Genomic DNA, 20966 nt, shown 5'->3' with positions numbered 1-20966 from the left:
TGGGGAGGGGACAGCCTTTTGAGAAGGCATAGGGTGAAAGAAGATAGATAATAGACTAAATAGTATGGGGAAGGGAATAGGATGGAAGGAAACAGTTAACAATAGTAATCATGAAAAAGAGAAAAGGAGGAAAATTGTACAAAAAATATAGCAACTCTTTGTGGTGGCTAAGAATTGAGAATCAAGGGAATGTCCATCAATTGAAGAATGACTGAAGAAGCAGTGGTATATGATTGTAGTGGAATGGTATTGTGCTATAGGAAATGAGAAACAGGATGATCCCAGAAAAACCTGAAAATACTCATATGAACTGATGTATAGTGAAGTGAGCAGAACTGGGAGGACATTGTACATAGTGACAGTAGTATTGTTCAATGAGCAATTGTGAATGACTTAAGTACTCTCCACAATATAATGATCTAAGACAATCCTAAGGGACTAATGATGAAGCATACTTTCTGTGTGAAAATATGAGCCTCCTTCAAAAGCTGATTGAAGTTGTCTAGGGAACAATTAATGTCTGGGAGGTGAATTTCAGCTGGGAAAAGGGTGTTTACTAATGGCTCTTTTCCTCCTCCGTCTCCCTCCCCCCCCCCCACTCCCCAACTCCCCAGCAATCAGGATCACATGATGAGACAGACCCAGGGCTGGTCAAGTGGGGGAGGAGTTTAGAGGGCTGTTCCTGCCTCACCTCTGAGGAAGAAGGGAGGAGTTTAGAGGGCTGCCCCTTTGACTATACTGCATTCCAATTGGCTACCCTTTGGCGCCAGTGTCTTGGCTAGAAATTGTAACTGAGGAAGAAGGGAGGGGCCTGCCAGTTGAGAAAAAAGTGCTCCCAAGTCCCATGCTCACGGCCATTTCCATTAGGGAGCTGGCACATTCGCTGGAACATATAAATAAAGACCTTTGATACTTCTCCAACACTGAGTCCCAGAAATTTTTAAATGGGTTTTCTCACACCATCCACTCCCATAGAAAGAACTGATAAAAAGAGCACTTGTGGATTGTACATATATAACCCATATCAGATTGGTTGCTGTCTTGTGGAGGGGGGAGGGAAGGGGGGGAGGGAGAAAAATTTGGAACTCTAAATCTTATGAAAATGAATGTTGAAAACTACCCTTACATGTAACTGGAAAAAAAGAAAACAAATATTTGTTAAGACCAAAAAACAAAAACAAAAAGAAACAAAGAAAAACTTGGTGGCACTATAATGAATTTGTAAGCCTGTGCTCTACATTAGCACATGCATAGATATTCCTCTCCATTTACTGATGGTGATAAAAAGCCTTTTAATTTGCTGTTGAGCCAAAACTGAGTGTGAACAGAAAAAACTCCAATGAGGAAATTCAACTACTTTCTCTTCATGGTGGCAAGCAAGGAAGAGATGTAAGTCTCTGAGAGAAGAGAGATGTGTTAGATAATGCTGACAACAGCCTTATCTCCTAATTCAGACCACCATGAAACCATGTATGCATGGCACTGCTATTTTTCTATCTCACGTATATGTGATTTCCCTGGTTTTAGATAAATGAGTATATAAGAAAGAATGGACTAGGGAGGAGCCAGTCCTGAAGACTGGTCTCCTTGACCCAATCCAGCAATGAATAAACATGGCTGCCCTGCAAGTAATCCATTAGAAAGTAGTCTATCAGTTATTCTACACCACAAAGTGAATCTGTGGGAGGAATATTTTGTAGCATGTGCTCTAAATTTAAGCCCACTGTCCCCAGGGACTGATGTGTAGAGGGAATGTTTTTGTATTTTGGTGCTTGCTGTATTTTTTCAGTAAATTTCAATGATATTGGGAGATCAATTAGTCAAAATAATACTGGATACTAATTGCTGGTTAAATTATATGGAAGAGATGACTGGATGACTGATGTTGGGAGGGGATACACTGAATGGGTTCTCAAGGATGGCAATATTGGAAAAATGTCGCTAAGGTCCTAGAATTCTAATTAGAAGAGAAGCCATTCTCTGGGGATGTAAACCACAGGTGTGAGTATCACTTGTAAGAATGAGCCTGGGGGGGGGGGGGGGCGGCTAGGTGGCGCAGTGGATAGAGCACCCTTGGATTCAGGAGTACCTGAGTTCAAATCCAGCCTCAGATACTTAACACTTACTAGCTGTGTGACCCTGGGCAAGTCACTTAACCCCAATTGCCTCACTAAAAAAAAAGAACGAGCCTGGGGCCTATAAAAGTGCTACAAATATCTCTGCTACAATACAGTATTGTTAGTGTACAGACAGTACTTTTGTACACTTGGCTACAATATTCTAAGTGCCCCAGGCCCCCATTTCTCATCAAACTAGCTACAGGATACATGCACACTTGTTTTCTTTTCCCTGTGAAATATTCTATTATTATATTCCAGGAAGTTTTTTCTTTCTATCGAAAGGTTAAGGTTACTACTCTCTTAGCTGATTCCTTCTCCACCTGTGAGGATGATAATTATTAGTTTCCTGGAAGGCATAATTACAGTCTAAAACAAAGTTCCTGAATTGTCCAAGTCACTATTTCAATATCTCTTATTTAGTTGTTTTTTTTTTTAGCAACAAACATTTATTTTATTTTTTCCAGTTACACGTAGTTTTCAACATTCATTTTCATAAGATTTAGAGTTCCAAATTTTTCTCCCTCCCTCCCTCCCTTTCCTCCCCTCCACTCTTATTTAGTTTTAATGCTAACCTAAAGGGTGGAGAACAAATGGATATTGCTTTATTTTTCATAATAACAAAGCTTAATCTACTTTTTGCCCTAACTAATTTCAGTAGCTTTTAAGGGCAATATTTCATTTTATTTGAAAGAATTAGACAACTGGGAAAGATTTCAAGAGGTCATCCAGCCCAGCGTCTAACAGTTATGTTCCTCAAACACCCAAGACAGATTGTTGTCAATCATGTTTTTAAAGCTCCACAGGCACAAACTCCCAAAGACTAAATCTGGTGTTGAATCACTCATAAAACAAAATACTTCTGCATGTGTCATAAGCATTACTACTATCACCAAAAGCAATTTTAGTTGAACATTATCTGGTAGTTTAACATTTGTATTATAACGTGTAATTTTGAAAATTAATTTATTTTTATATGCCTTTATTATCTCTCTCTCCCACTATCCCCATTAAACAAAAAAAGAGAATCCTCATCATAAACATGCATAGTCCAGCAAAAAATTCCTACAATGCCAAAAAATGTGTATCTCTGAATTTTATGGTCATCTTTTCTCCAGCAGGAGCTTAGTGGCATGTGTTATCACCAGTCTTCTGGATTCATATATCATATTGCACTGATTAGAGTTCTAAAGTCTTTTAAAGTTGTTTTACTTTACAATGTTGCTGTCACTGTATAAATTGTTCTCCCAGTTCTCTTCATTTCACGGCAACGAATAAGAGGTCTTCCTGGTTTCTTCTGAAAATGTCAATTTTGTCATTTCTTATGGCACAATAATATTCCATTATACTCATATTCTATAATTCTATAATTTGTTTGGCCATCACTGTCCAAAGGACAGCCCTTTGGTTTCCAATTTTTGGCTACCGTAAAAAAAGAGCAACTATAAATATTTTTGTACAGATGGGTCCTTTTCCTCCTTTGATTGCTTTGTGATATAAAACCTAGCAGTGGTAGAGCTGAGCCAAAAGGTATGTATAATTTAGTAACTTTGGAGGAATAGTTCCAAAATACTTTTCAGAATGGGTAGAACAAATCACAGGTCGACCAACAATGCATCAATGTGTCTTTTTTCTCACAGCCCTTCAAACAATGGTCATTTTCCTCTTTTTTCTTCTTTTCTAGTCTGATAGGTATGAGGTAGAAGCTTAAAGTTGCTTTACTTTGCATTTCCCTTTATCAGTGATTTAAAATATTTTTTAAATGGTTGTTAGTTCGAATTTCTTCCTTTGAAAACTACCTATTCATATCCTCTGATCATTTATTTACTGGGGAATAATTTCTGGAGAATATATCATGTAGTTTTGTACATTTTAATAAGTTCTTTGTACATCTTGGATATGAGATTATTATCAGAGAAACTTTCTGCAAAGATTTTCCCCATTTATCTGTTTCCCTTGTTTTGGCAAAAACTTCAAAAAATTTATACAGTAAAAATGTATATTTTATCATGTGTTGTCCCCATCATAGCTTGTTTACATATGAACTCTTCCTCTAGTCTCAGTATGAAAGGTAACTTTTTCCTTGCTTCTTTAATCTGTTTGGAATGTGACTTTTTATATTGAAGTCATGTATTCATTTGGAGCTCTTCTTGGGGCATGGTATGAAATGTTGGGTTAAATCTAATTTCTGTCAGATTGCTGTCTAGTTTTCCCAGCAGTTTTTATATTATCTATTTTTAGCATTTGTGTCAAATGACTGCAAACTAAACAAAATTAGAAAGGTCTCACTTGTATGTAATGCTAGAAAATGATGAGGGTCTCAACTAATAAAGGAAAGATGCCTTCTTTTAAAATTAATCAATAATAAGTATTTACTAAGTACTGAAAACATTGATTCAGGCAGCAAGGTGGCACAGTGGACAAAGCACTAGGCCTGGGATCAGGAAGACCTGAGTTCAAATTCAGCTTTAGACACTTACTAGCTGTGTGACCCTGGGCAAGTCACTTCACCCTGTTTTTCTCAGTTTCCTCTTTCCAAGGAACTAGAAAAAGAAATGGCAAACCACTCCAGTATCTTTGCCAAGAAAATCCCAAATGAGATCACAAAGAGTTGGACATGACTGAAACAACTCAACAACAACAAAACACTGATTGAAATATAAATTTTGGGAAAAAACCTCAAGTATCTCTAAGTTTTCTATAATCCATGTTATTTTCTTATTGCATAGAAAAACAAAGATAGTCACAATGTGGTTTAGCAAAACAACAACCACAAAAACAACACTAGACTTGGAGCTGGGAGACCTGACTTGGAGTTTTAAATTCAACATTTATTAATCGTATGACTATGGAAAGTACCTAACATTTATATTACCAGAATAGTTGAATAAATAAACAAAAATCATTTATTAATCATATGCTTTGTCCCTGGCACTATGTTAAATGCAGTAGATACAAATAAAAATTGAGACATTTCCCTATATTCTAATAGGGAAAAACAACATATATGGGAAATTGGTGGCCAATGAAGGGCATTTAGGAAATCACAAGAAATGTGACTGGAGTGGTGAACTGACATATCATTTCCAGGAACAAAGGTAGTACTGATTTTATTACTGTCCCAGAAAAAATTGGATGGAAAGGAGTATATTTCTAACAGGAAAGGCATGACCAACTCCCACAAAATAGGAGCCTCACACCTCTTACTTAGCCAGGTAAATACTGATTCACTCTGAGTTGCTTACTCATTCCAACTCGCAGGTCTGGGTTCTCAGAGACAGGTCATCACCATGAAAATATACTAAAAATCTCATAAGGTTATAGGAGTAACCCCTTTAAGGGGAAATACTTTCTCTACCCACCACTCTAACTCTTAGATCTCCATCTATATGCCTTATTTTTGCACAACTAGCCGCTCATAATGCACACACATTAAAACATATTTACAAAACCAGTACTTCACAATAGTGACAATTTCATTTATTTTTAAATTTTATTTTTGGTGAGGCAATTGGGGTTAAGTGACTTGCCCAGGGTCACACAGCTAGTAAGTGTTAAGTGTCTGAGGCCAGATTTGAATTCAGGTACTCCTGACTCCAGGGCTGGTGCTCTATCCACTGCACCACCTAGCTGCCCCAATAGTGACAATTATAGACCTTAAAAATAACCAATTACTTAACAATACTGCAAAAGAAATAATATCATAGATGCTCTTTTATTAAAGCAAGTGCCTAAGTGATAAACCATATCACTGTCCTAGCACATCACCATCGCTAAAGCACTTGGCCAATGAAATCAGCTCTCTCTTCTGCTCAGGCTTAGCTAAGCCTTCTGTCAGCTGCCTGATTTTAGCTGCCATAACTGCAACAGAGCAGCTTTTCAGGGACCTGCTGGCTTTTCCATTCTCCTTCTCAGGTTCCTTTATCATCTACCTCCCTATGGTCAAAGGCTTAAACGAGAGCCCTTTGACTCTCAATCACTCACCTTTCACTTAGAAATGTAACAACTTCCAATATTTCCTCAAACAAAATCAACAGCCCCTTGAAAATTGTCCCTTGATGGCTAAATACTTCCATGTGTTTTTTCTCCCTCTTGAGTCATTAAATAGTAATATGCCAGTGAGCTGACATACACTGTTCTACAGTCACCATATGGTTCTACAGCTCCTTTGGTGTCCTTGAGACTGAGTTTTGCATTCATATTTCTCTAGTTTTAAATAAATAAAAGTACTTTCTCCACCTATTTAAAACATCAAATTATTCACATGTAGGAAAGGCATCATGATGCATTGTTTCACAAGGTGATTTGTGTCCTTATATTTATTCTACGGGCAATTTTGGATGCAAAGCCGCTTGAATTCCATCTGAAAGCTATGTTTCTTTAGCTATTCTAAATATTTCAAATTACATCAAAATTATTTTTCTACTCCTTTTATATAGTAATGTTTCTCTGTAAGAGTGGCAGTATTCTACACCCTTTAATAGTTGATGTATCCCCTTTCCTTCAGGTAAAACATATTTTTGGTTCCTCTTACTATTAAACTGCTCCATATGAACCAAGAGGAAACTAAAAGAGATGGTATATACCATCAGAAAGGCAGCAGAGAGGATGTCAAGAAGATGGCTGGGGTATATAACTGAACGGGATGTGAAAACTGAATTTAGGGAAGGCTAGATACAGGGTGCTCTGTGAGTTGTAAGGAAAGTGCTTCATAAACTATAGAATCATAACGTGTGTGTACAATTTAAAATCCATATTTGGGGATTGGTATTTTAATTTCATTGACATAGGGAACCCTTTGGCAATGCACTTTAGAGCACTGAGTGGGGGTGGCACTTGGAGCTTGTGACTTTCCCAGGGTCACAAAACCAGTATGTGTCAGAGGAAGAGCACAACTCTGAGGCCAGCTCCATCTTCCTTATGCCCCTATTCTGTTTCATCATCATTTAAATACAATTAACAAGTTCAGGAAAAGAAAGGGGAAATCACACTCTCTAAACCCCTCTCCTCTGACTATGGTCTATAAATATAATTAATTAAGAAAAACAAACTACTTACCCCCTGTTGCTGACAATTGCCTTTTTCAAATGAATATAGTTTGCAGGAAAGATCCCCTGCAAAATAGAAAAGTTTCACATCAGAAAAAAGTATGTTGTTTTCACTTCATCTTAACCAAACACATAAGCACTTGAATAACCAACTTTCTATATAAAGAAGCTTCTCTTCATAAGGCAATGCACAGGGAATATATGGACATCATCTATATACTGTGTGGAAATTAAATACTACTCAACATGCAAATTATCTTCATCCCAAGGTATTCCAATCTCCAATAGAAGGGTGTAGAAACAACTTTGTGATTTTATGATCTTTCATCCTACAGGCATAGAATTAAGATCAGACATAAACTAAAGTGGGGAGACATGGGCTTTGACTACTCAAATTTAGAGGATACAGGAAATACTCAGTAGTGTAGGAATCATAAAGATTAGCACCTAGTTAGCAATAATAATTAGTTAAAATATGAAGCTACCAGACAGAAGATAGGGATGAAGCAAAGAAGCAAATGTCAGAGTCAAGGGAAAACAGAGCTTTGTACAGAGCTAGAACTAAATTAAAGAGGCAACAGCAATTAGGGGTACTACTATTTTATTTGGTAAGAACTGGTTACTTTTCTGAATCTACCAGTCTTGGTGAACAGACCCGAGACACCTTTTGAATTCACAAATCATTCATCACTTAGATAAGGATGCTGCACGAAGATATGGGTAGAATTCTTTTGGTGTCAGATGCTGCTTTCTGGTATTCACAGGTTCCCTAGAGCTATCTTACTGGAACACACTACTACCTCAATAGAAACAAAGCCAGTCTAGTAAGGCATATCAGCATTCATCTGTTTGTGTACATGCTCAGAAACTAAAAATTATTTAACAATAATAGCCTAAACACACAATATCAATCATCACACCAAATCCTTTCCCCAAAATAAAACAATGATTAGGTTAGTTTTAAACAGCAATTGAACAACGTGTGTGTGTGTGTGTGTGTGTGTGTGTGTGTGTATAAACTCAGGAAAAAAAATTAATGAATTTCCAAAGAAATATTTCATAGGTTATTGTTGTAATTTCAAAGATATACTTTATCAGATGTAAGTGCCATGGTTCATGAATGGTTTCATTTTATAGAGGGGAGAAATCTAAATAGCAAATTTGTAGGTGAGAAAGATGTTTTGTAGGTATGAGAAGGACTGAGGTGAACAAGAGGAAGGCAAATACACACAAAACCTAGAAAGTTGCATCTAATAACTTCCTCCCAGTGGCACACAGCCCTCCTCCTGTGGACAATTTACATTGATGGGACAAAGCCTCAGTTTTTTGGACAGCACCTCTCACTTGCAGATATGGGAGATATATTTTCTTTCACTACAGAAACCTTTTTGTACTCATTATTAAAATTTTTCAGGGAATATCTGGCACCACACTTATATTACTCTTTTCAAGGGAAGACAGTAATAATCACAAAGTGGAAAGACAGCAGAGCCTAACCTTGCATTCCTTGACATCCTTTCCCTTTCATAGTACTCTCACTGATAGGACCTGAAATTGAGTGTAGGCAATAGTCCCAGAACCCCGAGGAGCTAAAATTCTAGAGAGAAAATGATAAAAGGTAATTTAAAAACTATTTTGAGATATTTTTTCAGCTAGCAGAACTTTCATCAAGGTCAGTTAGAGTTTTGCCTTCTTCAGGAGTATAGATTAGGCCTCCATAGGATATGGTATTTGATTGGTGTTACTTTAAAATGGCCTTCCTGCTGCTAGGAAGTAAATTGAGAAATGAAAGAAACATCCCTACCAAATGTAGTGAATATGAAATCAGAGGTTTTCACAATTTGTTATGAGTTCCATTTTATTTTTAAGTCTGAATTAATGACTTTGTATTTCTAAAAATAAATCTTTCAACAGTTTTGAGAGTCTCTTACTTTTAACGAGATGCCTTTTTTGAGTGTTAATGTACAAAACTTGAATTGGAGTAAAGACAGTTTTAATTGATTCATTAAAATTGTTTTGATTATATACAAGAGAGCAATGGCCCATGTCCTCTCCCTATTAAAGTTTTAACATCTTTCTGAATTCCTTATTCTGTAATTAAATGTAATTTTTTTTAAAGTGAGGCAATTGGGGTTAAGTGACTTGCCCAGGGTCACACAGCTAGTAAGTGTTAAGTGTCTGAGGCCGGATTTGAACTCAGGTACTCCTGACTCCAGGGCCAGTGCTCTATCCACTGTGCCACCTAGCTGCCCCCTAAATGTAATTATTGAAATGTTTATCTATTTGATTTTAAGTTTTATTAGTTAAATATTCTTCAGAAACAGGAATGGACTAAAAGCTTTAGAAACTAAAGGCTATAAAACTTGTACCATATGATGCCCAAAGATTATTCCTACTCTGTTGGCTATGCTCCCAAATTACACTAAAGTGCTCTCTTTATAAGCATCTTCTGGTTTCTAACTAAGCATGTGTTCAGGTGGGGCCCAACTAAACAAATAGAGATGCTGCATGCAGATGCATTTTTCTACAACAAACCTACAAAACTAAATTCCCAGGTCTGTATTCAGGTGTACTAAAATTACATGTTTATAAAATGCTTTGTAAACTCTAAAACTGATATAAATGGTGACTGTTGGCCCATCAAGTAGCATACATTAAGTACCTACTAAGTGCCAGATACTATGCTAAGTGCTTTCAATGCTGTCATGCCTAACTTGGGCCCTCTTTTAATTCTCCCAGAATCCAAATCATACCCCTTGCTTTCCAAATCCCTCTAGTCTACTTCCATTCAACACCAGGGCAGATCTGAGCCTGAAGTCAGAAGACTCATCTTCATGAGTTCAAATCTGGCCTCAGTCACTTACTAGATGTATGACCCTGGGCAAGTCACTTAACTCTGTTTGCCTCAGTTTCCTTATCTGTTAGATGAGCTCAAAAAAGAAATGGCAAAACCATGTCAATATCTTTGTGGAAAAAAAAAAAACAACCCAAATGGAACCAGAGTCAGACAAGACTGAAAAACAACTGAACAAATTCAATACAAGCCACCTATACATAACATACTACTTACCAAACTGTATTACTGTGACAAAAGTATCTATATAGTGCTGAACACCACTCCCCCAAATGGTCAGGTGCTATTTATCCTTTCTTCCTTCTATGATCCACTCATGACCTGGATCTAGATGACAGGATTTTTCCTCTTTTGTATGGACCTGCCTTTGCTTAAATCTTTTTTGCTTCTTGCACATGTGCATTGGTCTTTCTCCTATCTCATGTCCCATAGTGTGTCTGATCAGAGCCAGTTGGCCATAATGTGATTTTAAGGTTCAATTTTTCTGAAAAAGTGGAGTCTTCAGCTAATTAGCAAGGACTACCTACTTTTATCACTAAGATTAAGTTTCTGTAAACAAGCCATTCTCAGTCTCTATTCTTCCCTTATCTCTTCTCTGTTGTCTCACATTAAGGACTCTGGTTCCATGCTGCATGGATCTGAGATCCACTCCTCCCTAAAACTCCTGTTAGTCATCCTGTCCTAAAAAAATATGGCTTTGGAATTTTTGACATTTTGAACATGACTGTCCATATCTTCTCTCTACTAAGAAAAATGTCTACTGATCAGCCAATTAATGAAGGTGAGAAATATTTAGGGATGGAAGAAAAAAGGTGAATTTGGAGACTAAGATTCATTCACACCCCTTCCCTTGGTGAGTTGAGTGGGGAATGAAGCTCAACCAAATTCTTACAAAGTGGTGAAGAAAACTGAACCAAATGTTTGCATCATTAAGTTTCCAAATTGCACTGTGCCATGGACAATAACTACAGGATGGAGGAAAGTGGTGGCCATTATTAACATCATTGGTTAAAATGTCTTGTCCACCTCAAAAGAAAGAACTAATACTGATGGAACACGGACTGAAGCATGCTATTTTCACTTTCTTTCATTTTTTATTTTATTCAAGTTTTCATATTCAAAATGACTAATATGGTAATGTTTTACATAATCATACATGTATAACTTATATCTGATTGCTTACTGCCTCAGGGAGTATGGAGGGAAGGAGGGATAAAAATTCGAACCCCAAACTCTAAATAAAAATGTTTATTACTTTAAAAAAATAAATAAGTATTCTTGAGAAGATGCCTGTACCAAGGTTTAAAAAAAATAATTTTGAAGCTCTTAAATGGTTATAAGAGAATCTCCTCTCTTGAATCCCAAAATAGAATTGGTGTCAGGCAATGCCATCCTCCATTAAATGGAGTTCCTTTGTCAAACAGCAAATTCATAGTTATCATGATTTTGAACAAGAAAGGCTACCTTATTTCATTTGAAGAAAAGAAATGTAAGGAAGATAATAAAATACATTATGGAATACTATAAAGTGTAAGACTTCTATTTCTACTAAGGACAGGATTTGGAAGGAAAATTAATTACAATAGAGAGATTTTGATCAGACACACAAAAATTTTCTTGAGATTGCAAAAGCTGTATGACCCCAGTAATGCATAATCAACAGAAATGATGGATATGACTTCATTGGCTTGCTACTAGGTCAAAATACAAATTCTACAACACAGCATTTAAAGCTCACAACAATCTGGCTCTAACCTACATTTCAAAACATATTTCACATTATTACCCTTCATGCACTTAGCTTTTAGCTGGTCATTGAATTTACCATCCCTCCTTCTCTGTGTCTTCACACAAACTAAACTGTGCTCCCCTTTCCCATTTGCTTCTCAGAATTTTTATCTTCATCCAAGGCTGAATTCAGGTGCCATCACTTCCATGAAACCTTTTCTAATCACCATAGTTGTTGTTGCTCTATCCCTCTTCAAATTCCCTTGTATTTACCTATCTGCATATATTATATCCCATCAAACAAATACATGTCCTATTTTTCAATACCCCTAAGGCTAAACACAGTGGCTTATACATAGTAGGTACTTAATAAGCTTTTGTTGGATTGAACTGCTACCATAGATCTTTTTTAGGTGCACTCAGTTAATGCTTTAGTGTATGGGGAAGGTTAGGGTTGATGCCAAAGGCAGGACAATGGAAGAGTTCACTTAACAAGGTCCCTGTAATATACTGATCTTATTTACATCATTAACTGACTTCCATTTAAATTCTGTAATCTAAGCTAAATTTTGCAGAGAAGCCTTATTCTAGCCTACCTTATGCAGAGGTACATGCTTCTTCCATGAACTATGTAAGAAAAGATGGGAGTAATAGGTAACCCTAATGTCTTTGATGTCTGACCAAGCCTGTTTCAGACACCTTTATGGTCGTTGGAACAAATTGTTGTTATGTGACCATTCCTCTTGGGAAAGTCTTCACATCCTTGGGGTAAGCACCCCGTTAATTTGTCGTCAGGTTTAAGGCCTGTTGGTTATGCTGCTCATCCACATTTTGTGTCCACTGTCACTCAACTCTTACAAGAAGCTTTAGTATGCACAACAGTCACACCCTGGTAAAACCATCTAGGCAGATGGACTAAAAAATGGATTGAGAGAACCCTCAATAATACTGAGCTATTTATACCCTTTGACACAACAAAGAAAAAGGAATAGGATCTATATGTAAAAAAAAAAATCTATGGTAGTTCTTTTCATAGTAGTAAAAAATCAGAAAGTAAAAGGATAACCACTTTTTGGGTGAATGCCTAAAGAAATTATGGTATATGCTGCTGTCTAGGGGAGGGGGGAGGGAGGGAGAAAAATTTGAAATTGGAAATCTTATCTAAACAAAGGTTGAAAACTTAAATTATTTAATCAATTAATTAATTTTTAAAAAGAAATTATGGTATATGAATGTAACAGAATATTATTTGCCATAGTAAATGATGAAATGTACATTTTCAGAGAAAACTGGGAAGATCTCTATGGTCTGATTCAAAGTGAAATGAATATAAGTAGGAAAATATTTAGATAATGACAACAACATTACAGGAAAAAAAACCTTTGAAAGCCTTTAGAACGCTGATTGATGTAATGATAAACCACAAGTGCAGAGGACTGAAGATGAAACATGTGACACAACTCCTACCACAGTGGTAGCAGACTTAAAATTCATAATAAGACATGACTATTTGAACATAGTTAATGTAGTAATTGGTTTTCTGTATCATACATGAACATTAAAAAATATTCTGTTGGGGAAAGTAAAGAGAAATAATAAAGGAGAACAGGAATTTTAAAAAACTAACATTACTACATTTGGAAGATAGTTATCATTTAAAAAAGACTTATTCAGATTATATTAATACCAACTTATGAGCAAAATGGGTCTGACCTTGATCTTTTCCTTCTAAAAAGTACACTTGCTTCCCCTAGGAGTTCAATCTATCTCTTCTTATTGCACATAAAACCACCTAGTCCTGTCTACAGCTTTTTTTTTTTAACATCTTTAGTTAACAAGCTTATTTTCTGGCAAATAGAGACAAGGAAGAAATGCTGTTCAACAGAGAATCTAAAGTAGCAATGATAGGAGCAAAAAAATGACAAAAGGCAACATAGTTTATTTTTATTTTATTCATTTTCACAATAAGCATTTATTGATGAATCAATGAATATACTTTTTAGAGAACAGTAAGGTGTAACTGTTAATTACTATATAGGCCAAGGGGGAATATGCATTATTTCCTCAAGAACTTTAAATATACAATTTATGAAGCCACTAAAGTACCTCTCTAACAGATTACATCTGACAACCCTCCCCCTGCCCTGCTTTTTAACAAATTCATATATTACATCACATAAGCAATATGCTAAGTTCATTCCCTCATGAAGGTCACTAGTAATTTGCATCTATACCACCCAGCCTGGTCATCACCCCACCTGACTTTTTCTGCTGGCATTCTAACTCAGGATAGGTTGCCAAGGCACCTTCCTAAAGAATCACATATGCACCTTGGACAATCTTCTGATGCAAATAAGTAAGCAAGCAATGAGCCAGAAAAAAAGCCAGTCCAGGACAGATACAGAAATGAATCACCTCATATAGCATTTAGCAGGGTACATCTTGATTCAGGGAAGTCTCAAGTAAGCTGACTTTGGCAGAAAAGTTGCTCTGGCTTTCCCAATACAAACTTACCTCAACATATATTATCAGCACTAAACCCTTTGTTTCTGGAAAATCTAGGAGCTTGGAAGCTAGTTAACTAGGAAACTAAATTTGCAATATACACATTTTTTGGATTTGTGACATAAGCAGGCTATGAATTATAGCATAATAATAAGAGTTAATTTTTTTTTGTGAGGCAATGGGGGTTAAGTGACTTTCCCAGGGTCACACAGCTAATAAGTGTCAAGTGTCTGAGGTCGGAGTTGAACTCAGGTCCTCCTGAATCCAGGGCCGGTGCTTTATCCACTGCGCCACCTAGCCGGCCCCAAGAGAATAAATTTAAAGAGAATTTATTTGTGAAACTTCAAGCTATCAGGGCAATCTTTAAAATCTCTTGGTCTGGGATAAGTTACCATTTCCTTAACATGAGTCTATCTCTTTGGACACTTGAAATGAAAGATAACTAAATGTAGTATTATGAGAATTTTTCATTTTCTTTTTATACAATTTTATTATGTCATTCCTCTGGAAACATTTGGCTAACTGAAGCCTGTTTCCTGTTAATATTAACCTTATCTTGCTAGACTCATGGAATGAAAATTTTAAAGACTTTCGACATTCCTGAGATAAGAATCCAAAAGAGAGAAGAAGGGAATACAACACTTTTTTATTTGTGGAAGAATTTCATTGTCACTTAATCTTCGATTATCTTTGTGACATGTAAGTCTCTTCCCCTCAATTAGCCCATTGTGACTTCTTAAAATATAGCCTTGTAGTTCTGTAAGTGTGGGATTTTATATACTCAGAATTCGAAACTATACCTTAGTCTTTTTACTAATTTGTTCTAATTTAGTTTATTCAACCTTTACTGAAGAAAGCATGAGATAATGAATCTGTTTGCATAGTCCTGTGTGACCTTTATGACCTAACATATCATAGATATTATTATATGTTAAAAATTTATTTCTCTGACATAATTTTCCCTATAAAACCTTTGTCAGAAATTCCAATCTTTGTTCAGTTACTTTTCTACCTCCTGAATCTGTGCTTGTGCATAATAAAACCTAGGTTTTTACCTCTATAATTTCTGTCTTTTGATAGGTTTATTTGTCAGCAGTAACATAGCAATGAACTCAATGGGAGATAGTTCTCCCATGAACATTAGTAACACTGAAGTATACAATGGAAATAAATGTTTTCTCATATGTCTTTTTTAAAGACATGTTTGTTCTTTATAATTTTGCAATATTCAGCTTGGAAGATTTCCCTTTTCAATAGTGATTCTCTTTTTTCATTTTTGATACCAACAATTTGGTTTACCTCTTTTAAAAAATCATCTAAATGTACTATTTTAAAAACCTTATATATTTATCAACTCAATGTTTTTTATTTCAGTTTTATCAATCTCTTCTTTAATTTTTTAGAATTTTTTTGGTAAGGTCACTTCATTCAAGGTTTTTATTTTTGTTTTTTGGGTTTTTTTTAGTTATGTGTCCATTTACTGATGAAAAATTGTGCACACAGATTTTATAGGAAGTTTTCTGTAAGAACTTCACCTATTTCCCACTTAAATTCAATGTATTTCTGTACCATAATATTTATATAGGTGTGTTTCATTGTGTGATTGCATTTGATTTATATCTAATTTAGATGGAAGTGTGGTTCACAGGATGCCCATTCCCCTCACCTTTCTCTCCATGATTAAATACACTTGATATTATGTACTTCTAGCATGTGATAATGATTTTTGTGCACTTCCTACTATTATGTTCCATAGTATTTATTCTTTATTCTTCCCTTTTGCCTTCATTAAGACCATAAAAACACTCCCTTGACCTCTCATATTTACCTTCCTTAATAAATAATAAAGTATCAGAATCTATTTCTTATTCCCATATCAGAATGTAAAAAATTCATCCTCATATATTCCCTTTCCAATGGGAAAAAATGTATCTTTCTATGTTTCTCTTGACTCATCTGTTTCCATTTCAAAATGTCTCCTGAGCTGGCCTTTTCATTGTGAATGTTTGGAATTCTTCTAGTTCCTTAAAGACCCTCTCTGTGAGATTATACTTAGTTTTGCCAGAGAAGTTAGTTTTGGTTGTAAATCTTTAGTTTTTTTTCTCTTTGATGGATCATTTTCCAAACTCACTTCTGTTTCAAGATGGAAGGTACTGTGGAAATTTATTTTGATTTGGGGACCCTACCTCTGGGCTGAGATTAGAAAGCCTTAGGCCCTCAGGTTTTTCTGCTCTGTGTGGGAGGGGCTGGTGCCCCTACCCTTCCACTTCAGCTGAGCAAAAAAAAGCCCCGTGGGCTGTACAAGATGCCAGGTCAGACGGCTGGGGGAAAAAGCCCCAGCTCCCTCCACCCTGAGTGGATCTATCCCAGGCTCATCCATGCCAGCCTCTGGCATAGCCCATGCAGAGGTCCCTGGGCGCACAGCAGGGGGCTCGGGCCCCTGGAGCCCTGGGTGTGGTATGCATGGGACACTCTAGCGTCCCCCCCCAACCGCAGCTCTAGGGTAGCTGGCAGATTAACTTAGTGTGTGGGGGGGTGCAGGGAGCCCCGAGGTTTGAGTGGAGAGAAGGAACATATATAAACCGAAGAGTTAGATGCGGAAGGGAGGAATGGACAGATAGGGGCTACAAGGATGCTAAGGAGACTGAGGCTACGTAAAGAGAGGAGGAGACGGTACAGGAGGTTAGAGAAACTGGGGGGGGGGCAGTGGAGAGCACAGAAGTGGTCAGCACAGGGTACAGGTTGGAGAAAGCAAAGATAAAGAGAACAGAAAGGCTGGAGCACCAAAGAGACGGGGGAAGTAGAAAAAGCTAAGAGCAAGAAGGGACGGAATCTGATACGGAGCAGGGGGGCTTTTCAGTGAGGAGAACGCTAGAAGAAGGTCCGTTGGTACGCAAGAGGAGGCTAAAAAAGTTCCAGGCGAAGCAGGTGGAAAGAGACACACCAGAATGCAGTCAGGTTTATTTCCCTGTATTCTTAATTTTAAATTGTATCTCATAAATAAACCCTCTGCTGTTAAAACGGAAGAGGCTTCTTAATCTTTAGCTTATCAATTTTGGGAGTGGAGCAGTGTGGTGGAACTTTATAAACGGCCCATATTAAATTAATAGCAGTCAGATAGCCAGTGAGTCAAAAGTCCCAGAGTAGTCCTCCGGTCAGATTAGTCCCCCCAAATTAGGCCAGTAAGTCAAAATATTTCTACAGTACCAAATCTTGTGTGCTCCCTACTGTGGCTCCTTAATATCTGAACTCTTTCTTTGTGGTTTCTTGTATTACTTTTTCTTTAAATTATTTTTTTCTTTGACTGGAAACTCTGGATTTTTGTTATGATATTCTTGGGAGTTTTGATTTTGAGTTTTCTTTCAGATAATAACTGTTGAATTGTTACTATTTTCATTTTGCCTTTTGGTTCCAAGAGTTCTGGGCAGTTTCAGTTGACATATTCTTGAAATATTACATCCAAACCTTTTGTCATAATTTAAAGTTAATTTTTAGTTTATCTTTTCTTTTTCTTTTTTTTGCGGGGCAATGGGGGTTAAGTGACTTGCCCAGGGTCACACAGCTAGTTAAGTGTCAAGTGTCTGAGGCCGGATTTGAATTCAGGTACTCCTGAATCCAGGGCTGGTGCTCTATCCACTGCGCCACCTAGCTGCCCCCTAGTTTATCTTTTCTTGATGTTTTCCAGGTTAGTTGTTTTTATGTTATATTTCTTACATATTCTTTTTTTCCATTTTTGTGATTTTGCTTTAATATTTCTTGTCACATTGAATTGTTTTCTGACTGGTTCATTCTAATTTTCAGGCCACTCATTTCTTTGCATGAGGTCCTTCTGACTAGGATATCATTACTCTGGATTTATTGTGAGGTTATTCTTTTCCTTGGAGTTTACGCTCTGGGCATCTCTCATTCCAAGGTATTTTTTCATTGTATTCAGTGCTTTCTATGGTTTTATAATCTCAGAGGCTTTAGTGTCTACATTTTGGGAGAGGGATTTAGTCCTCATTCTTCTCAGATTATCCTTTTTGCCACCAGAGCCCAGGCCCTCCCAGAACACTCTGCTTGAGTCTTTCTAAACAAAGAAAGGCTTTTCCTGAGGTCTTTCCACACTGCTACTAAGCTTCATTATGGCAACTTTCGTGCTACTCAGCTGCCATAGGGATTTGGGGGGTGCCTGCAATGGTTCAAAGTTGCCCTAGAATTGTTATTATCTAGGGTCTTCTCCTGTCTAGATCAAGCTCCTCACTAATACCTGAGGTCACTAGGCTCTGTACTATGCTAGACCTCTCCAGTTACCCTGGAGGTGCTTTGTGCCAAACTTTCTACCTACTGCAGGGATTCCAGCAGTAATTATGAGCATCGCTGGGCTGGGTGAAGGAGTCTATAGATCATTCTTATTTTTCCAGTTAATGATACATTTTTAGGTTTTATTGAGGTGTTTGTGAGGGATATGGGCTCCTCTAGGTCTTAACATCATCACTATCCTACAATTTCCAAAGCTCCATAAGTTCATTCTACTAGTCAGTAATGTCAAGATAAAACAGAATATCAATGGAATTATTTCACTGTTATTATACAAGGAAAAAGAAATGTTCCTGATTTTTTAGAGTAAATGAAGAACATAAATGAGAAAAAGGAAAAGTATGCCAACTGAAGGAATGGAATGAAGGTGGTGGGAATATATAAGTCAAGGAAGTTGATTTTAGAAGAAGGAGTAGGTCAGTATAACAAATATTAATGAGTTATGCAGTCAGGTAGGAATGGGGGTAGAGGGAAGAACATTAGTAAAGAGCCTCAATGAGTAGTCCAGAGACTATGGATCAAAAGACAGATAATAGGATTACCTTACATCTGCATACTGATGAATGAATGAGTAAAAAGTGCACATGAACAGCTATATGAAACATGCTCCAAATAACCAATAATAAAAGAAATAAAAATTAAAACAACTCTGGAGCTCTACCTCACACTCATCAGTTTGGTAGTGATGACCAAAAAGGAAATTGGCAATTGGTGGAGGAAATGTCAGAAAATAAGTACTCTTGGTAGAAGCATGAATTGATCCAATCATTCTGGAAAACTAATGGGAACTGTACCCCCCAAAGTTACTGAATTGTGCATATTCTTTGTTCCAACAATGCCAATACAAAACATATACCTCAAGGAGGTCAAAGACAGAAAGGCCCCATATGTACAAAAATATTTATAGTTGAACTTTTTCTTATAGCCAAGAACTAGAAACAAGGTGTGTGACCCTCAGTTGGGGAAATGGATAAATAAATGACAATAAAATAATGTAATTAAAAATTATAGTGTTATAATTATGAATATAATAGATTCAAAGGAATTTGGACAGATTTAATGACCTCATGTAGAGCGAAGTGAACAGAACCAGGAGAACACAACTATAAAAGTGTACATGAAAACAATTTTGAAAGATTTAATAACTTTGATCAATTCAGTGACTAATCCTGATCTCAGGAGACCAATAAAGAGGCTTGTTTCCCTTCTCTTGGTGTGGAAATGAAAGGCTAGAGGTGTATAATAAGAGAGGTATTTTCAATCACAATCAATATTTTGATTTGTCACAATAGAGGCCTCCAATTTGGTGAGGGAGAAATACTGATGATACTAATGTTATCCTTTAGGTTACTTTCCATCCACTCTGTATTTATATTTTCTGTTCTTATTTATATGTGTCTCATTACAATATAAGTATCTTGAAGATAGAGAAAGGGTTTGCTTTTTCTTCATTTGCCTAGTACTTAGCACAGTGGTTAGAATATTGCAAATATTAATTTATAAATCAATTGTTAAATATTTTTTGATTGACTCGTGCAAAAAAAAAAAGAAAAAAGTATCAATGAAATATTTGAAAAATACCTAGAAGAGAGCAGAAAGTAGTTCACAGAAATAAGTGTCAGTCTTACTATAATATTAAATTTAACAAACATTTGAAAACAAACTATAGGGGGCAGCTAGGTGGTGCAGTGGATAAAGCACTGGCCCTGGATTCAGGAAGACCTGAGTTCAAATCTGGCCTCAGACACTTGACACTTACTACCTGTGTGACCCTCGGCAAGTCATTTAACCCTCACTGCCCCACCCCAAAACAAACAAAAAAAATAACTATATAATAGAACTAAAAATCTTATATGAATTCTCCTTTCTTCTTTACATAGTAAAATGTTCATGTTAAATTCAGAATGAAAACCATTTAAAAACCTTCATTCAAGGAGGATTCTTTTGGGATCAATTGATCAATCAATCAATATTTACTAAATGCCTATTTTGTGCCAGGCACTGTGCTAAGTGGTGGGGGAACAAAAATGCAAAGACAGTCCCTGCCCTCAACAAGCTTAGAATCACAGATTACAATTTAATGATATGGGATGGATAAATGTGGGAAAAGATTGGCTGTAGGAAGAATAGCTAAGAGGTTAATGCTATAATGATATAATAAGGTAAAAGGATGAGGGTTTAGAATAGAGTGGTAGGTAGGGAAATTGAATTAGAAAAGCGACACAAGAAACAATAAGGACAAAATACTGGCAGAACATGATGTTGTATTAAATGGGGGAAGGCGAGAGAGTGGAGACAGGAATAGAAGATGACTGCTGTATATAGTGGCCAGAGAATTATGGGACTGCTCATCACCATGAATATTATTAGGGAAACCAAGAGTAAGAATACTATGAACTTAGTTATTGAATCAGA

General features: G+C 36.6%; 1 protein-coding gene across 5 annotated transcripts in view; it reads right to left on the bottom strand.

The window, feature by feature from the left end:
• The window catches only part of DOCK3 (dedicator of cytokinesis 3), a 529377-nt gene that overhangs the window by 330309 nt on the left and 178102 nt on the right, over nucleotides 1-20966 (bottom strand). For all 5 annotated transcript variants that reach the window (XM_043985259.1, XM_043985293.1, XM_043985275.1 and 2 more), the window contains exon 4: nucleotides 7176-7231. In XM_043985259.1, coding sequence (XP_043841194.1) covers nucleotides 7176-7231 — 56 coding nt within the window. The remainder of the gene's footprint in view (nucleotides 1-7175; nucleotides 7232-20966) is intronic.

Source organism: Dromiciops gliroides, chromosome 1, assembly GCF_019393635.1.
Source record: "Dromiciops gliroides isolate mDroGli1 chromosome 1, mDroGli1.pri, whole genome shotgun sequence".
Taxonomy (NCBI): Eukaryota; Metazoa; Chordata; class Mammalia; order Microbiotheria; family Microbiotheriidae; genus Dromiciops; species Dromiciops gliroides.
The sequence above is the reverse complement of the archived record's forward strand: the minus strand, read 5'-3'. Positions and strand labels throughout refer to the sequence as shown.